The sequence below is a fragment of the Procambarus clarkii genome, chromosome 2 (assembly GCF_040958095.1).
Source record: "Procambarus clarkii isolate CNS0578487 chromosome 2, FALCON_Pclarkii_2.0, whole genome shotgun sequence".
NCBI lineage: Eukaryota > Metazoa > Arthropoda > Malacostraca > Decapoda > Cambaridae > Procambarus > Procambarus clarkii.
The window spans coordinates 53,084,770-53,106,349 of NC_091151.1; the positions used below are offsets into that span (position 1 = coordinate 53,084,770).

The following is a 21,580-nucleotide window of genomic DNA, read 5'->3' on the forward strand; positions in this document are numbered from 1 at the left end:
CTATTTCCTTGTTCTCACGAATCATGGTCTGCGAACTTTCTCACGAATCATGTTCTGCGAACTTCTACATGGGTACCATCGAGCAAAAAGTCTTAGTCGACATGAAGTTGAAACCGGCCATATACTGCAGGTATGTTGACGACATTTTTACACAGGTACCTGATGTCAGACATCTGCAGGAGCTGAAAGATTCATTTGAGCAGAATTCTGTGTTGCGTTTCACTTACGAGATGGAGAAGGATGGGAAGCTGCCCTTTCTAGATGTAACGGTCATGGAAAGGAGCGGAGGTTTCCACACTGCAGTCTACACTAAGGAAACAAACATAGGAATGTGCCTAAATGCCAACAGTGACTGCCCAGACGGGTACAAGAGGAGTGTTGTTAACGCTTATGTCGACCGTGCTCTCAGCCACAGCTCAGGATGGAAGCAAGTCGACGAAGAACTCTGTAGGGTAAGGCAGGTCCTAGTCAACAACGGCTTCTCCAATGGTTTCGTTGAAGACATCATAAGAAGGAAAGTGAAACACAATGCAACCACTGAAGAGACAACTAACACAACACCTATACGCCCCTATTAGGCTATTTTACAGGAACTTCTTTTCCACATCTCATAAAATGGAGGAAAGGGTCCTGAAAGATATTGTTAATAGAAACATTATCCCTACAGACAAAAATCAGAAGATACAACTGACGATTTACTATAAAACCAAAAAAACGGCCAGCCGTTTTTGAAACTCTCCAGACACAGAGCAGAACGCTTTAAAAGAGACCAACGTCGTCTATGCCTTCCAATGCCCTCTTGGGGACTGTAAGCCTCAAAAAACTCAGTATATAGGCAAGACAACAACATCTCTTTCCAGGCGATTAACGATGCATAAGCAACAGGGCTCCATTAAGGAACATATAATCTCTTCCCACAACCAAACCATCACCAGAGAAATCTTAGCAAACAACACAGAAATCATCGATAGATTCAGCGATAGCAGGTGGCTTGACATCTGCGAGGCACTACACATCAAGAAGTCAACACCAGCAATCAACAGCCAATTAATGCACAACTATATTCTACCCACTTCAGGACTCCGCTCCAATATAGAAACATCAAGAAATATGGGCCAATAGGCCGTCTGCAATTACTTCCATTCTTACCTTCAATACCCACTGTTTCGTGTTCTATCCTGTGTTGAAAGTTTTGTTCACCTCATCCAAAACTGTTGTAACATATCACCTCACCCTAAATGCGGGTATAAAATGAAAAACGAAAGCTGTTTAAATCATAGCATAAGTAAGAACTCTGTTTAGTGTTTGCAGGTAATAGTTGTGTGTGTGTAAACTAAAAGTCTTTGAAAATGTAATAAGTTATTACGAAACGCGTTCAAGTGTCGCTTCAGACTAGAAATAAAAATGAATTTGGGAGAATTGATTTTTCAATTACCATCAACAGTGAAAAGAAACATAAAAAAGATCAAGAAAATTCGTGTTAGAATTATTAATCTTACTTTTTTGGTCATATTTAATAATATATGTATATATATATAAATATATATATATATATATATATATATATATATATATATATATATATATATATATATATATATACATATATATATATATATATATATTGTGACGGTAACGCGTTGGTGTTCGGCTGTTCAAAAGCTAGGGGTATGGCCTCATCACATATAGAAACAAAAAATAGAAAATCTGGAACTTCGTCTGTGGTAAGGTAATGAGAAGACACACAAAACACAAGTAAATTTAACAATGAGTTTTTAATTACGTTAGAAAAGCAAAACATGAATAAAATGGACATACAAATTCGTATAATAAAATCAATCAATCAAAATAGTAAGAATAATCAAATGACAAAATGAAAAGTTACGTTAAGACAAGTGAGTAATAACAAGTGAGCAATATACAATCAAATAAGAGGTGCAGGAATATTGGCTTTAAGCCATCACCTCTCTTAGTACACGTAAGCCACGGCTTAGTCTACCAACGAGACGTGTTAACCTGATGAAAGCACTGGATATTCTGAGGACTGAGGTCGTGGTGGCCCCAGACATCAAGTAGTGTGGTGGGTGGAGTGCAGTTGCAGCTGGACCTGCAGCCAATCAGCGATGAGCAGGCGACAAGACAGGTAGTTTGGTGGTTCGAGGTGGAGCAGGTGTTCCTGGCTGCATACGTTTTGCGCTTCTGGCAAAACTTGGTGTTGTTGTCGTTGTTGGATATTTCTTCCATATTAGTTGTAAAGGGATTTATGTATCGACGTATTTTGGAGGGAAGAGCAGGCTCAATCTCTTGAAGGAGATTATCGTCACAATATATATATATATATATATATATATATATATATATATATGTCGTACCTAATAGCCAGAACGCACTTCTCAGCCAACTATGCATGGCCCAATTTGCCTAATAAGCCAAGTTTTCATGAATTAATGTTTTTTCGACTACCTAACCTACCTAACCTAACCTAACCTAACTTTTTCTGCTACCTAACCTAACCTAACCGATAGAGATAGGTTAGGTTAGGTTAGGTAGGGTTGGTTAGGTTCGGTCATATATCTACGTTAATTTTAAATCCAATAAGAAAAATTGACCTCATACATAATGAAATGGGTAGCTTTATCATTACCTAAGAAAAAAATTAGAAAAAGTATATTAATTCAGGAAAACTTGGCTTATTACGCAAATCGGGCCTTGCATAGTAGGCTGAGAAGTGCGTTCTGGCTATTAGGTACGACATATATATATATGTCGTACCTAGTAGCCAGAACTCACTTCTCAGCCTACTATTCAAGGCCCGATTTGCCTAATAAGCCAAGTTTTCCTGAATTAATATATTTACTATAATTTTTTTCTTATGAAATGATAAAGCAACCCTTTTCTCTATGTATGAGGTCAATTTTTTTTTATTGGAGTTAAAATTAACGTAGATATATGACCGAACCTAACCAACCCTACCTAACCTAACCTAACCTATATTTATAGGTAAGGTTAGGTTAGGTAGCCAAAAAAAGCTAGGTTAGGTTAGGTTAGGTAGGTTAGGTAGACGAAAAAACATTAATTCATGAAAACTTGGCTTATTAGGCAAATCGGGCCTTGAATAGTAGGCTGAGAAGTGCGTTCTGGCTATTAGGTACGACATATATATATATATATATATATATATATATATATATATATATGTCGTACCTAGTAGCCAGAATGCACTTCTCAGCCAACTATGCAAGGCCCGATTTGCCTAATAAGCCAAGTTTTCATGAATTATTATATTTTTTCCAATTTTTTTCTTATGAAATGATAAAGCTACCCATTTCATTATGTATGAGGTCATTATTTTTTTATTGGAGTTAAAATTAACGTAGATATATGACCGAACCTAACCAACCCTACCTAACCTAATCTAACCTATCTTTATAGGTTAGGTAGCCAAAAAAGTTAGGTTAGGTTAGGTTAGGTAGGTTAGGTAGTCGAAAAAAAATTCATTCATGAAAATTTGGCTTATTAGGCAAATCGGGCCTTGCATAGTAGGCTGAGAAGTGCATTCTGGCTACTAGGTACGACATATATATATATATATATATATATATATATATATATATATATATATATATATATATATATATATATATATATATATATATATATATATATATATATATATATATATATATATATATACACATATATATATATATATATATATATATATATATATATATATATATATATATATATATATATATATATATATATATATATATATATATGTGTGTATATGACAATGTCAGACCACGGAGGAAAATGAAACAGGAATTTCCTTAAGTACTTTCGTATATTAAATACATCTTCAGAAGGAATGCCTTCTGAAGATGTATTTAATATACGAAAGTACTTAAGGAAATTCCTGTTTCATTTTCCTCCGTGGTCTGACATTGTCACATTCTTAATCACGTGTTTATTTTCGTGATATACACACATATATATGTATATGTATATGTGTGTGTGAGTGTGTGTGTGTGTGTGTGTGTGTGTGTGTGTGTGTGTGTGTGTGTGTGTGTGTGTGTGTGTCTGTGTGTGTGTGTGTGTGTATCACGAAAATAAACACGTGTTTATTTCACGTGACTCCTTCTGAAGATGTTTTAATATACGAAAGTACTGAACGAAAATCCTGTTTCAATTTTGTTTCAATGTTTCTTGATCTGACACTGTCATATATATATATATATATATACCCTGGAAACACAAACCGTAACTGTCTCTATTTTCCGCTTGTTACAACTTGTAATAAAGTTGTTACATATTGGCTTAACGTGTTTATGACGTATTAGAACGTTGTTACAACTTGCTATATTGGTTTTTATAACTGGTTATGAGGTGTTAAAACTTGTTCGAACGTTGTACCAACGTCATAGTTTCGGTGTGTGTTTGGCGGGTATATATTTATATATATATTTGCAAACAAGTCTGTAAGGTCCCCAGGCATATATGCAAGTGAAAACTCTTCATCCCAGAAGTGACTCGAACCCATACTGCCAAGAGCACTATGCAACTGATGTACTGGAAGCCTTAACCACTCGACCATCAGTGACCATACAAAAAATGATGGCCGCCGAAGGTATTTGCCCATCGTCCCGACGGCACTTTGTTGGTAATCTTGGACATAGTTATTTTATCAAATCACGTCATTTTGTGGGGCCACATGAGCAACACAAATGCGAACAAGCCTGAATGGTCCCCAGGCGTATTTGCCTCGGCTACCATCATCTTTTGTATGGTCACTGATGGTCGAGTCTACACTAAGGAAACAAACAGAGGAATGTGCCTCAATAGCAATAGTGACTGCCCAGACAGGTACAAAAGGAGTGTTTTCAATGCTTACGTCAACTGGGCTCTCAGTCACAGCTCAGGATGGAAGCAAGTCGATGAAGAACTCTATAGGGTAAGGCAGGTCTTAGTCAACAATGGCTTCTCTAACGGTTATGTTGAAGACGTCATAAAAAGAAAGGTGAAACGAAATGCAACCTCTGAAGAGTCAACTAACACAACACCTGTAGCCCCTATTAGACTGATTTACAGGAACTTCTTTTCGACGGCTCATAAAACGGAGGAAAGGGTCCTGAAAGATATTACTGATAGGAACGTTATCCCTACCGACAAAAATCAGTAAATACAATTGACTCCCCAGACACCAAACAGAACGCTTTGAAAGAAATCAACGTTGTTTATGCCTTCACATGCCTGCTTGGGGACTGTAAGCCCCAAAGAACTCAGTATATAGTCAAGACAACAACTCCTCTTTCTAGGCAATTAACAATGTACAAACGACATGGCTCCATCAAGGAACATATACTCTCTTCTCACAACCAGACTATCACCAGAGAAATCTTAACAAGCAACACAGAAATCATCGATAAATACAGCGATAGCAGGAGACTCGACATCAGCGAGGCACAACACATCACAAATTCAACACCAGCAATCAACAGCCACTTAATGCACAACTATATTCTACACACTTCAAGATCCCGAACCAACAGAGAAGCATTAAGAGGAAATATGAACCAATAGGCCTTCTGCAGTTACTTCCATTCTTATGTATTCATACCCTTTGATTCGTGTTCTTGCATAGTTCTGTCACCTCACCCAAAACTTTTGTGCCATATCACCTCATCCAAAACGAGTATAAGTATGATGTATGTTATGTGTAAAATAAGTCACAGTTACACGCCCGCTCCTGTGCCAGGTAAGTGCAGTACGGGCTCACCATAGCCCGTGCTACTTGGAACTTTTTGTTTCTCAGTAGCTGAATCTATAACAACAACAACATGTGTAAACTAGTCTTTGAAAATGTAAGAAGCATTACGAAACGAGTTCATGCGTCAGACCAAAAATAAAGAATGAATTTTGGAGAGTTAATTTATAAATTACCCTCGATAGTGAAGAACGTAAGAAATGCTGAGAACATTGGTGTTAGAATTATCTTACCCTTTCGGTCATATTCAACAACATATGTTTACAAGAAAGACTGCTACCAATATATATAAATATATATATGCGGAAAAACCACAAAGAAATGTGAAAAAGAGATGAACGTTTCGGCCTGTTAAAGCCGTTGTCAACATCAGACTGACTAGAGGAAGAGAGAGTGGATGCAGGCCAGCACCAAGGAACCTGACCAACCCATCTCTAAGGAAAGGATTACCAGAAACAGGAGAGGTCAAAGAGGATTAAGCGGTCAGAGAATAAGGAATAAGATTAAAGAAAAGCCTCATGAACACACAATAAATGAATATAAAATTGTAATGAGACATTGTAAGCCTCCCTTTCAGAGTTTTTTCTTAAACTGTTGTGCAATATTGAAACTTGACCCTGTTTTAAGTTTCAATATATATATATATATATATATATATATATATATATATATATATATATATATATATATATATATATATATATATATGTATATATGTATATATATATATATATATATATATATATATATATATATATATATATATATATATATATATATATATATATATATATATATATATATATATATATATATGACAATGTCAGACCACGGAGGAAAATGAAACAGGAATTTCCTTAAGTACTTTCGACTGACATTGGTCACATTCTTAATCACGTGTTTATTTTCGTGATATACACACATATATATATATATATATATATATATATATATATATATATATATATATATATATATATATATATATATATATATATATATATGTCGTACCTAGTAGCCAGAACGCACTTCTCAGCCTACTATACAAGGACCGATTTGCCTAATAAGCCAAGTTTTCCTAAATTAATATATTTTCTATAATTTTTTTCTTATGAAATGATAAAGCTACCCATTTCATTATGTATGAGGTCAATTTATTTTTATTGGAGTTAAAATTAACATAGATATATGACCGAACCTAACCAACCCTACCTAACCTAACCTAACCTATCTTTATAGGTTAGGTTAGGTAGCCGAAAAAGTTAGGTTAGGTTAGGTTAGGTAGGTTAGGTAGTCGAAAAAACATTAATTCAAGAAAACTTGGCTTATTAGGCAAATCGGGCCTTGCATACTAGGCTGAGAAGTGCGTTCTGGCTACTAGGTACGACATATATATATATATATATATATATATATATATATATATATGCAAACAAGCCTGAATGGTCCCCAGGACTATATACAACTGAAAACTCACACCCCAGAAGTGACTCGAACCCATACTCCCACAACTGGTATGTACAGGGACGCCTTAATCCGCTTGACCATCACGACCGGACATAAGGAAGTGATAGCCGAGGCTATATGAACCACTTCCCCGCCGGCACTCGGATGGTAATCTTGGGCATAGCATTTTATCAAATCACCTCATACTTTGGGGCACACGTGAGGAACACAAATGCAAACAAGCCTGAATGGTCCCCAGGACTATATACAACTGAAAACTCACACCCCAGAAATGACTCGAACCCATACTCCCACAACTGGTATGTACAGGGACGCCTTAATCCGCTTGACCATCACGACCGGACATAAGGAAGTGATAGCCGAGGCTATATGAACCACTTCCCCGCCGGCACTCGGATGGTAATCTTGGGCATAGCATTTTATCAAATCACCTCATACTTTGGGGCACACGTGAGGAACACAAATGCAAACAAGCCTGAATGGTCCCCAGGACTATATACAACTGAAAACTCACACCCCAGAAGTGACTCGAACCCATACTCCCACAACTGGTATGTACAGGGACGCCTTAATCCGCTTGACCATCACGACCGGACATAAGGAAGTGATAGCCGAGGCTATATGAACCACTTCCCCGCCGGCACTCGGATGGTAATCTTGGGCATAGCATTTTATCAAATCACCTCATACTTTGGGGCACACGTGAGGAACACAAATGCAAACAAGCCTGAATGGTCCCCAGGACTATATACAACTGAAAACTCACACCCCAGAAGTGACTCGAACCCATACTCCCACAACTGGTATGTACAGGGACGCCTTAATCCGCTTGACCATCACGACCGGACATAAGGAAGTGATAGCCGAGGCTATATGAACCACTTCCCCGCCGGCACTCGGATGGTAATCTTGGGCATAGCATTTTATCAAATCACCTCATACTTTGGGGCACACGTGAGGAACACAAATGCAAACAAGCCTGAATGGTCCCCAGGACTATATACAACTGAAAACTCACACCCCAGAAGTGACTCGAACCCATACTCCCACAACTGGTATGTACAGGGACGCCTTAATCCGCTTGACCATCACGACCGGACATAAGGAAGTGATAGCCGAGGCTATATGAACCACTTCCCCGCCGGCACTCGGATGGTAATCTTGGGCATAGCATTTTATCAAATCACCTCATACTTTGGGGCACACGTGAGGAACACAAATGCAAACAAGCCTGAATGGTCCCCAGGACTATATACAACTGAAAACTCACACCCCAGAAGTGACTCGAACCCATACTCCCACAACTGGTATGTACAGGGACGCCTTAATCCGCTTGACCATCACGACCGGACATAAGGAAGTGATAGCCGAGGCTATATGAACCACTTCCCCGCCGGCACTCGGATGGTAATCTTGGGCATAGCATTTTATCAAATCACCTCATACTTTGGGGCACACGTGAGGAACACAAATGCAAACAAGCCTGAATGGTCCCCAGGACTATATACAACTGAAAACTCACACCCCAGAAGTGACTCGAACCCATACTCCCACAACTGGTATGTACAGGGACGCCTTAATCCGCTTGACCATCACGACCGGACATAAGGAAGTGATAGCCGAGGCTATATGAACCACTTCCCCGCCGGCACTCAGATGGTAATCTTGGGCATAGCATTTTATCAAATCACCTCATACTTTGGGGCACACGTGAGGAACACAAATGCAAACAAGCCTGAATGGTCCCCAGGACTATATACAACTGAAAACTCACACCCCAGAAGTGACTCGAACCCATACTCCCACAACTGGTATGTACAGGGACGCCTTAATCCGCTTGACCATCACGACCGGACATAAGGAAGTGATAGCCGAGGCTATATGAACCACTTCCCCGCCGGCACTCGGATGGTAATCTTGGGCATAGCATTTTATCAAATCACCTCATACTTTGGGGCACACGTGAGGAACACAAATGCAAACAAGCCTGAATGGTCCCCAGGACTATATACAACTGAAAACTCACACCCCAGAAGTGACTCGAACCCATACTCCCACAACTGGTATGTACAGGGACGCCTTAATCCGCTTGACCATCACGACCGGACATAAGGAAGTGATAGCCGAGGCTATATGAACCACTTCCCCGCCGGCACTCGGATGGTAATCTTGGGCATAGCATTTTATCAAATCACCTCATACTTTGGGGCACACGTGAGGAACACAAATGCAAACAAGCCTGAATGGTCCCCAGGACTATATACAACTGAAAACTCACACCCCAGAAGTGACTCGAACCCATACTCCCACAACTGGTATGTACAGGGACGCCTTAATCCGCTTGACCATCACGACCGGACATAAGGAAGTGATAGCCGAGGCTATATGAACCACTTCCCCGCCGGCACTCGGATGGTAATCTTGGGCATAGCATTTTATCAAATCACCTCATACTTTGGGGCACACGTGAGGAACACAAATGCAAACAAGCCTGAATGGTCCCCAGGACTATATACAACTGAGTCACTTCTGGGGTGTGAGTTTTCAGTTGTATATAGTCCTGGGGACCATTCAGGCTTGTTTGCATTTGTGTTCCTCACGTGTGCCCCAAAGTATGAGGTGATTTGATAAAATGCTATGCCCAAGATTACCATCCGAGTGCCGGCGGGGAAGTGGTTCATATAGCCTCGGCTATCACTTCCTTATGTCCGGTCGTGATGGTCAAGCGGATTAAGGCGTCCCTGTACATACCAGTTGTGGGAGTATGGGTTCGAGTCACTTCTGGGGTGTGAGTTTTCAGTTGTATATAGTCCTGGGGACCATTCAGGCTTGTTTGCATTTGTGTTCCTCACGTGTGCCCCAAAGTATGAGGTGATTTGATAAAATGCTATGCCCAAGATTACCATCCGAGTGCCGGCGGGGAAGTGGTTCATATAGCCTCGGCTATCACTTCCTTATGTCCGGTCGTGATGGTCAAGCGGATTAAGGCGTCCCTGTACATACCAGTTGTGGGAGTATGGGTTCGAGTCACTTCTGGGGTGTGAGTTTTCAGTTGTATATAGTCCTGGGGACCATTCAGGCTTGTTTGCATTTGTGTTCCTCACGTGTGCCCCAAAGTATGAGGTGATTTGATAAAATGCTATGCCCAAGATTACCATCCGAGTGCCGGCGGGGAAGTGGTTCATATAGCCTCGGCTATCACTTCCTTATGTCCGGTCGTGATGGTCAAGCGGATTAAGGCGTCCCTGTACATACCAGTTGTGGGAGTATGGGTTCGAGTCACTTCTGGGGTGTGAGTTTTCAGTTGTATATAGTCCTGGGGACCATTCAGGCTTGTTTGCATTTGTGTTCCTCACGTGTGCCCCAAAGTATGAGGTGATTTGATAAAATGCTATGCCCAAGATTACCATCCGAGTGCCGGCGGGGAAGTGGTTCATATAGCCTCGGCTATCACTTCCTTATGTCCGGTCGTGATGGTCAAGCGGATTAAGGCGTCCCTGTACATACCAGTTGTGGGAGTATGGGTTCGAGTCACTTCTGGGGTGTGAGTTTTCAGTTATATATATATATATATATATATATATATATATATATATATATATATATATATATATATATATATATATATATATATATATATATATATATATATATATATATATATATATCACTAAGAACTCTTTGACCCGGCCAGGATTCGAACCCATGCCGTCCAGGATCACCCCTAAACGTACACAGTACCGTGACCACCGCACCAATGATCGTCTATAAGGATTGGTCAGTCTTGGCGCTTATTAACTAAGCTCCCTGACTGACCAATCCCCGACGACACTCATGGATCCATTTGGGTACAGTTTTTCATCAAATTCTGGCGCATGCACGGGCCGCACTGAGTCTAACATGTGTGAGAAAGCTGCATGAACGCGCAAGCCATATATCACGAAGAACTCTTTGACCCGGCCAGGATTCGAACCCATGCCGTCCAGGATCACCCCTAAACGTACACAGTACCGTGACCACCGCACCAATGATCGTCAATAAGGATTGGTCAGTCTTGGCGCGCTTATTAACTAAGCTCCCTGACTGACCAATCCCCGACGACACTCATGGATCCATTTGGGTACAGTTTTTCATCAAATTCTGGCGCATGCACGGGCCGCACTGAGTCTAACATGTGTGAGAAAGCTGCATGAACGCGCAAGCCATATATCACTAAGAACTCTTTGACCCGGCCAGGATTCGAACCCATGCCGTCCAGGATCACCCCTAAACGTACACAGTACCGTGACCACCGCACCAATGATCGTCTATAAGGATTGGTCAGTCTTGGCGCTTATTAACTAAGCTCCCTGACTGACCAATCCCCGACGAGACTCATGGATCCATTTGGGTACAGTTTTTCATCAAATTCTGGCGCATGCACGGGCCGCACTGAGTCTAACATGTGTGAGAAAGCTGCATGAACGCGCAAGCCATATATCACTAAGAACTCTTTGACCCGGCCAGGATTCGAACCCATGCCGTCCAGGATCACCCCTAAACGTACACAGTACCGTGACCACCGCACCAATGATCGTCTATAAGGATTGGTCAGTCTTGGCGCTTATTAACTAAGCTCCCTGACTGACCAATCCCCGACGACACTCATGGATCCAGGATTCGAATCCTGGCCGGGTCAAAGAGTTCTTAGTGATATATGGCTTGCGCGTTCATGCAGCTTTCTCACACATGTTAGACTCAGTGCGGCCCGTGCATGCGCCAGAATTTGATGAAAAACTGTACCCAAATGGATCCATGAGTGTCGTCGGGGATTGGTCAGTCAGGGAGCTTAGTTAATAAGCGCCAAGACTGACCAATCCTTATAGACGATCATTGGTGCGGTGGTCACGGTACTGTGTACGTTTAGGGGTGATCCTGGACGGCATGGGTTCGAATCCTGGCCGGGTCAAAGAGTTCTTAGTGATATATGGCTTGCGCGTTCATGCAGCTTTCTCACACATGTTAGACTCAGTGCGGCCCGTGCATGCGCCAGAATTTGATGAAAAACTGTACCCAAATGGATCCATGAGTGTCGTCGGGGATTGGTCAGTCAGGGAGCTTAGTTAATAAGCGCCAAGACTGACCAATCCTTATAGACGATCATTGGTGCGGTGGTCACGGTACTGTGTACGTTTAGGGGTGATCCTGGACGGCATGGGTTCGAATCCTGGCCGGGTCAAAGAGTTCTTAGTGATATATGGCTTGCGCGTTCATGCAGCTTTCTCACACATGTTAGACTCAGTGCGGCCCGTGCATGCGCCAGAATTTGATGAAAAACTGTACCCAAATGGATCCATGAGTGTCGTCGGGGATTGGTCAGTCAGGGAGCTTAGTTAATAAGCGCCAAGACTGACCAATCCTTATAGACGATCATTGGTGCGGTGGTCACGGTACTGTGTACGTTTAGGGGTGATCCTGGACGGCATGGGTTCGAATCCTGGCCGGGTCAAAGAGTTCTTAGTGATATATGGCTTGCGCGTTCATGCAGCTTTCTCACACATGTTAGACTCAGTGCGGCCCGTGCATGCGCCAGAATTTGATGAAAAACTGTACCCAAATGGATCCATGAGTGTCGTCGGGGATTGGTCAGTCAGGGAGCTTAGTTAATAAGCGCCAAGACTGACCAATCCTTATAGACGATCATTGGTGCGGTGGTCACGGTACTGTGTACGTTTAGGGGTGATCCTGGACGGCATGGGTTCGAATCCTGGCCGGGTCAAAGAGTTCTTAGTGATATATGGCTTGCGCGTTCATGCAGCTTTCTCACACATGTTAGACTCAGTGCGGCCCGTGCATGCGCCAGAATTTGATGAAAAACTGTACCCAAATGGATCCATGAGTGTCGTCGGGGATTGGTCAGTCAGGGAGCTTAGTTAATAAGCGCCAAGACTGACCAATCCTTATAGACGATCATTGGTGCGGTGGTCACGGTACTGTGTACGTTTAGGGGTGATCCTGGACGGCATGGGTTCGAATCCTGGCCGGGTCAAAGAGTTCTTAGTGATATATGGCTTGCGCGTTCATGCAGCTTTCTCACACATGTTAGACTCAGTGCGGCCCGTGCATGCGCCAGAATTTGATGAAAAACTGTACCCAAATGGATCCATGAGTGTCGTCGGGGATTGGTCAGTCAGGGAGCTTAGTTAATAAGCGCCAAGACTGACCAATCCTTATAGACGATCATTGGTGCGGTGGTCACGGTACTGTGTACGTTTAGGGGTGATCCTGGACGGCATGGGTTCGAATCCTGGCCGGGTCAAAGAGTTCTTAGTGATATATGGCTTGCGCGTTCATGCAGCTTTCTCACACATGTTAGACTCAGTGCGGCCCGTGCATGCGCCAGAATTTGATGAAAAACTGTACCCAAATGGATCCATGAGTGTCGTCGGGGATTGGTCAGTCAGGGAGCTTAGTTAATAAGCGCCAAGACTGACCAATCCTTATAGACGATCATTGGTGCGGTGGTCACGGTACTGTGTACGTTTAGGGGTGATCCTGGACGGCATGGGTTCGAATCCTGGCCGGGTCAAAGAGTTCTTAGTGATATATGGCTTGCGCGTTCATGCAGCTTTCTCACACATGTTAGACTCAGTGCGGCCCGTGCATGCGCCAGAATTTGATGAAAAACTGTACCCAAATGGATCCATGAGTGTCGTCGGGGATTGGTCAGTCAGGGAGCTTAGTTAATAAGCGCCAAGACTGACCAATCCTTATAGACGATCATTGGTGCGGTGGTCACGGTACTGTGTACGTTTAGGGGTGATCCTGGACGGCATGGGTTCGAATCCTGGCCGGGTCAAAGAGTTCTTAGTGATATATGGCTTGCGCGTTCATGCAGCTTTCTCACACATGTTAGACTCAGTGCGGCCCGTGCATGCGCCAGAATTTGATGAAAAACTGTACCCAAATGGATCCATGAGTGTCGTCGGGGATTGGTCAGTCAGGGAGCTTAGTTAATAAGCGCCAAGACTGACCAATCCTTATAGACGATCATTGGTGCGGTGGTCACGGTACTGTGTACGTTTAGGGGTGATCCTGGACGGCATGGGTTCGAATCCTGGCCGGGTAAAAGAGTTCTTAGTGATATATGGCTTGCGCGTTCATGCAGCTTTCTCACATTTATATATATATATATATATATATATATATATATATATATATATATATATATATATATATATATATATATATATATATATATATATATATATATATATATATATATATATATATTTTTTTTATTAAAATAGCAAATATATAGGGAAGGGAGTACCACCTCTGGCTGGAAGAAGGGGGACCCATAGCCTCGGAGGAAACCACACATAACGCATTGGAGGGAATGTAGGTCCCCTCCAATACAGTTTCTGTGTGCTTTTCTCCTACCACCCCCTTCCCTTTTTTTTTTTTTTTTTTTCCTTTATTGTGTATTTAAAGGTTACAAAACATACAAGACAAATGCCTAAAGGTTATGGATCTCTTGAAGCTCCTCCGCTTCTGGACAGGAACCGAGGACGCAGCAGGCATTTCCCCTCTGGATCGCCACACTGAGACGCTGAAATAAAAAACTGGAAGCCCTTGGGTCTCTGGTGACGTCAATGAGCTTGGACCCCAATTCCTTGAGATATATATATATATATATATATATATATATATATATATATATATATATATATATATATATATATATATATATATATATATATATATATATATATATATATATATATATATATATATATATGTGTGTGTGTGTGTGTATATCACGAAAATAAACACGTGATTAAGAATGTGACAATGTCAGACTACGGAGGAAAATGAAACAGGAATTTCCTTAAGTACTTTCGTATATTAAATACATCTTCAGAAGGAATGAATATATCAATTTTTTTTATTGGAGTTAAAATTAACGTAGATATATGACCAAACCTAACCAACCCTACCTAACCTAACCTAACCTATCTTTATATGTTAGGTTAGGTTAGGTAGCCGAAAAAGTTAGGTTAGGTTAGGTTAGGTAGGTTAGGTTGTCGAAAAAACATTAATTCATAAAAACTAGGCTTATTAGGCAAATCGGGCCTTGCATAGTAGGCTGAGAAGTGCGTTCTGGCTACTAGGTACGACATATATATATATATATATATATATATATATATATATATATATATATATATATATATATATATATATATATATATATATATATATATGTATATATATATATATATATATATATATATATATATATATATATATATATATATATATATATATATATATATATGTCGTACTAGTAGCCAGAACGTCGTACTCGGCCTACTATGCAAGGCCCGATTTGCCTAATAAGCCAAGTTTTCCTGAATTATTATATTTTCTCAAATTTTTTTCTTATGAAATGATAAAGCTACCCATTTCATTATGCATGAGGTCAATTTTTTTTATTTGAGTTAAAATTAACGTAGATATATGACCGAACCTAACCAACCCTACCTAACCTAACCTAACCTATCTTTTTAGGTTAGGTTAGGTTAGGTAGCCGAAAAAGTTAGGTTAGGAAAAAGTTAGTTGAACAAGAGATGACCAAACTAGTGAAATGAAAGCAGTGACAGTCTATGTGACAGCAGCTGACAGTGGATGTGACAGCAGCTGACAGTGGATGTGACAGAAGCTGACAGTGGATGTGACAGAAGCTGACAGTGGATGTGACAGCAGCTGACAGTGGATGTGACAGAAGCTGACAGTGGATGTGACTGAAGCTGACAGTGGATGTGACAGAAGCTGACAGTGGATGTGACTGAAGCTGACAGTGGATGTGACAGAAGCTGACAGTGGATGTGACTGAAGCTGACAGTGGATGTGACAGAAGCTGACAGTGGATGTGACAGAAGCTGACAGTGGATGTGACAGAAGCTGACAGTGGATGTGACAGTAGCTGACAGTGTGTGTGACAGAAGCTGACAGTGGATGTGACAGTAGCTGACAGTGGATGTGACAGTAGCTGACAGAGGATGTGACAGCAGCTGACAGAGGATGTGACAGTAGCTGACAGAGGATGTGACAGTAGCTGACAGTGGATGTGACAGTAGCTGACAGTGTGTGTGACAGAGGCCGTGCCTGTAAGTGTCACACAAGCTGTGGCAGTTGGAGTAACAAGAGCTGTGGTCGTGGTTGTAAAAGAAACATAAAGTAACGAGAACTGTTACATGCACTGGATAACAGAAAATCACCAAGAGTGTGACTAAAGTTGTGACACAGTAAGTGTGACTTACGTTGTGACACAGTATGTGTGACCTACGTTGCGACACAGTAGGTGTGACAAAAGCATTTTAAATCTTTATCAAACAAGATCTAAGGAATACTGGCAACCAAAGAATATTTACCAACCCTACATGAAAACTAAGGCTCATTCACAGAAGCAATTAGCTAATGGAGCAACAGCCAGATATCCATGTTGGATATTCGAAAACTGTTGTGCCCGAGTGTACAATAAGGAAACAGAATAAATAATCTCGCACTCAGAAGATTACAAAATGATAATATCTGGACTGAAAAGTTCTGTGTTTTCGACCAAGTGTTTTACTTGTAATAAACAGTTATGTACAATAGCGAGCGTCTGTAGAGGGAGAGGCGAGAGGCAGTGCACGTCCAGAGGAACTGCTGACTTGTGCTGGAGACAAAGTTGGTGTTTATCTTGGGGGAAGAGCGGCGAGATGTGTCGGCCTTTTGGGACAGTGGGCGCTGACAGATACTGTGCCGTCAGCGGGGTTCTTTGGACAGTGGGCGCTGACAGACACTATACCGTCAGTGCGGTTCTTGGGACAGTGGGCGCTGACAGATACTGTACCGTGAGTGGGGTTCTTGGGACAGTGGGCGCTGACAGACACTATACCGTCAGTGCGGTTCTTGGGACAGTGGGCGCTGACAGATACTGTACCGTGAGTGGGGTTCTTGGGACAGTGGGCGCTGACAGATACTGTACCGTCAGTGGGGTTCTTGAGACCCCCGATTAAATTACGATTCTTCGCGGCGGGGATCGTATTCCAGGGACCTGCCCGAAACGCTACGCGTACTAGTGGCTGTACAAGAATGTAACAACTCTTGTATATATCTCAAAAAAAAAAAAAAAAAAAAAAGACAGTCGGTGCTGAAAGTCACTGTATATGTCGGTCTTTGTGGACTTATACAATGACAGACACTGTTTCAGACGAACTTTTTAGACAGGGGAAGCTGACAGAGACGATACAAGTCGGCCTCTTGGGACAGTGGGAATTGGCAGGCAATTTCCCAGACTTCCACTGGGGATAGAAGGAGACAGTGGAAGACACACACGACCACCTCCTGCGACAGAATGTTGGTAGTAATATATATACCGTGGGTATGTATATATTACTCGAGCGGGTACTGTGAGTACCACTCCCGGGTACCGTGAATACCACTCCCGGGGCACCGTGCGTGGCCCAGTGTGTGTGAGTCTCCCTCATTAACTCAGCCTCCCGTCTTCGGGTAGGTTCATCATAGCCGTGAAGGTTAAGAGATGCTGGAGGAGAAATGTGTCATCTTATATCATAGGTAAATCATGCCTGTTATTTTGTCGTTAGTTAGGAGAAGGTCAATACCATGGAACATTATGTATGGAACATTAATTAGAAGCTGATTAACTGGGAGAGCCATGGACGCTTCAGTTGCCATATAGAGTGGTTGTGTGTGTGTGTGTGTGCACTCACCTAGTTGTATTTACCTAGTTGTGCTCGCGGGGGTTGAGCTCTGGCTCTTTGATCCCGCCTCACATCTGTCAATCAACTGGTGTACAGATTCCTGAGCCTACTGGGCTCTATCATATCTACATTTGAATCTGTGTATGGAGTCAGCCTCCACCACATCACTGCATAATACATTCCATTTGTTAACTACTCTGACACTGGAAAAAGAGATTCTAACGTCTCTGTGGCTCATCTGGGTACTAAGTTTCCACCTGTGTCCCCTTCTTCGTGTCCCACCCGTGCTAAAGAGTTTATCTTTGTCCACCTTGTCAATTTCCAGAGACCTTTGTAGGTGGTTATCATGTCTCCCCTTACTCTTCTGTTTTCCAGGGACGTGAGGTTTAGCTCCCTTAGCCTTTCCTCGTAGCACATATCTCTCAGTTCCGGGACTAGTCTGGTGGTATACCTCTAAATCTTCTCTAACTTTGTCTTGTGTTTAACTAGGTATGGACTAAAAGGCTGGAGCTGCATTCTTCAGGATTGGTCTTACATAAGTGGTATACAAGGTCCTGAATGATTCCTTACACAAGTTTCTTAAGGCCTTATGTTGGCCAGTCTAGCACATGCCGCTATTGATATCCTTTTGATGTAGGCCTCTGGGGACAGGTTCGGTGTGATATCAACCTCCGGATCTTTCTCTCTATTGGACTCTTGCAGGATATCACCTCCCAGATGTTACATTGTGTTCAACCTTCTGTTCCCTTCGCCTAATTTCATTACTTTACACTTTCTTGAGTTCAACTTTAGTAGCCATTTTCTAGACCATTCCACCAGTTTGTCCAGGTCGTCCTGTAGTCTCTGTCTATCTTCATTTGTCTTGGTTCTTCTCCTAATTTTTGTATCATCAGCAAACATTGAGAGGAATTGAGTCTATACCCTCAGGAAGGTCGTTTACATATATTAGAAACAGGGTGGGTCCAAGTGCAGAGCCCTGTGGGACTCTGCTGGTGACATCTCGCCAATCAGATTTTTTTTTCAGGGATATTCCTGCGCGGGCCCTAAGCCTCTGGCTGGCCCACTAAGTGTTTCTTGTTTCTGTTTTACTTGGGCGGAGTATAAGTATTTATTACTCGTATGGTCGCTTCAGTAAGATTTTGCCCCATATGTTTAACAACTTCTTCTGCTCTGTTGAATCTAAGTTGAAATCTTAATGGGTTTGTAACTGTGCACTGTGTTAGATAATGTTCCAGTGGTCTGTCGGGCCACTCTGATGCCTCCCCCCTCACCGTTACTCGCTGTTTCCTGTTGCTTAGATACTCCCTTATCCACTAGTGCAACTTACCTTTTACTCCTACCTGTTGCTCCAACTTTTGTAACAGCTTTTTGTGAGGAACTGTGTCAAAGGATTTTTGACAGTCCAAGAAAATGTTGTCTGCCCACCCTTCTCTTTCTTGCCTAATTTGTGTTGCTTGGTCATAGAATTCTATTAAACCTGCGAGGTTATCTTGAGGTTATCTTGAGATAATTTCGGGGCTTTAGTGTCCCCGCGGCCCTGTCCTCGACCAGGCTTCCACCCCGAGGAATCAGCCTGTGACAGCTGACTAACTCCCAGGAACCTAATTACTGCTAGGTAACAGGAGCATCAGGGTGAAAGAAACTCTGCCAATTGTTTCTCCCCGGCGCCCGGGATCGAACCCGGGACCACAGGATCACGCGTCCAGTGTTCTGTCCGCTCAATCGCCGTTAATCATGAGGCACGATTTACCATCTCTGAACCCATGCTGGTGGTGTGTTACAAAGCTATTTCCCTCCAGAAAAGGTCTACGAGCATTTTCCTCACGATCTTCTCCATCACCTTGTATGGTATTCAAGTTAGGGGAAACTGGCCTGTAGTTCAGTGCCTCTGGCCAGTCACCCATTAGATATTTTGGGACTACATTAGATGTCTTCCAGCTTTCCGGTAAGTCACCTGTTTCTAGTGACCTGTTCACCATAGAGTGGCACATATAGTGCCTCGGCACCTTCTTTTAGTATCCACGGTGAGATTCTATCAAGTCCAACAGCTTTTGTCACATTCAGCTCCAACAGAGTCCCTGTGACCTCATCACTGGTGAGGTAAAATTCCTCCAAGGCAGCTTGGTTTTCCTCCTCATTTAGAGCAGGGACCTCTCCTTGTTCTTTTGCGAAGACCTCCTGTTGTCTTTTGTTGAGTTCTACAAACACCTCCTGATATCTCTGTGTATCCGTTCTCCCCTTTTTCCAGTTTTATCACTTCTTCCTTCGTTGCTGTTTTTCCTCCTGATGTGGCTGTGGAGCAGTTTTGGTTGGGTCTTAGCTTTACTCGCGATGTCATTTTCATACTGTCTCTGTGTTTCTCTCCTCACTCTAAGGTACTCATTTCTGGCCCTCTGGTATCTCTCCCTGCTCTCTGGTGTTCTGTTATTCCCGCAGTTTCTCCATGTTCTTTCACTCAATTGTTTCGCTACCGTACATTCCCGATTGAACCATCGATTCTTCTGTTGCTTTCCATTTTTCTCTTTTTGGGTCGGGATAAACCTGTCTGCAGCTTCCTGGCACTTCTGGGTGACATAATCCATCATATCCTGTACAGTCATTTCTCTAAGTTCTGTTTCCCATGGTATTCCCATTAGGAAGTTCCTCATCTCGCCATATTTTCCTCCTCTGTAATTTAGACTTTTCCCTTCGAATCCCATCCTTGGATAGGTTATCCCTACCTCTACCAATTACTCAAATGTCAATACACTTTCATCACTCATTCCGATGGGAGCTTCAAATTTGACTTCTCTTATTTCTGACTCATTCAAGTTGAATATTAGATCGAGTCTAGCTGGTTCGTCATTCTCTCTCATTAATGTGGGTCCCTTGAAATGTTTGCTTAGAACGTTCCTTGCTGTCACTTCCAAGAGTTTAGCTCTCCCTGTGTCTTCACCTCCATATGGGTCCCCATTCTCCCAGTCTATCTTTCCATGGTTGAAATCGCCCCTGATTAAGAGTCTGAATCCATTCCTGCAGGCAACTGAAGCTGCTCTCTCTATTATATTACTGGTTGCCATGTTGTTTCTGTCGAACTCCTGTCAGGGGTCTTCTGTCATTTAGTGGAGGGTTGTAACTGACTGCTACTATTATCTTCGGTCCACCCATTGCCATAGTTTCTGTTACATAGTCTCTGAATCCATCACAGTTCGGAGTTTCCATCTCTTCAAAGCTCCAGTCCGTCCTTATCAGCAGGGCCAATCCTCCTCCTCCTCCTCCTCTCCCTTCCCTCTCCTTCCTTATTATATAGTAGTCCTTTGGAAACACAGCGTTTGTATGACTCCTGACAATTTCGTTTCTGTGATTCCCATTACATCTGGGTTTTCTTCCTGCGCCCTTTCTGTCAGTTCACTTGCATTGTTGGTAATCCCATTGATGTTTTAATAACTCGATGTACATAATGTACATCGAGTACATTACCTTGAAGCTCATTTTCCTATATCCATTTTCACTCACCCTCCCCACTAGTGTGGGAAGCTGTTCCATGGGCATTGCTGCTTGGGTAGCAATAGTGGGGAAATGGAGGACTTAGATCTTGCCTCTGCCTGTTTGGGGC

At 42.2% G+C, this 21,580-nt stretch overlaps 1 protein-coding gene across 1 annotated transcript in view; it reads right to left on the minus strand.

The window, feature by feature from the left end:
* Nucleotides 1-20,633, minus strand: part of LOC138366635 (mucin-22-like) — a 28,776-nt gene extending 8,143 nt beyond the window's left edge. Inside the window, exon 1 of the mRNA XM_069327816.1 lies at nt 20,580-20,633. Within this exon, the coding sequence (XP_069183917.1) occupies nt 20,580-20,633 (54 nt within the window). The remainder of the gene's footprint in view (nt 1-20,579) is intronic.
* Between the last annotated feature and the right edge of the window lie 947 nt (nt 20,634-21,580).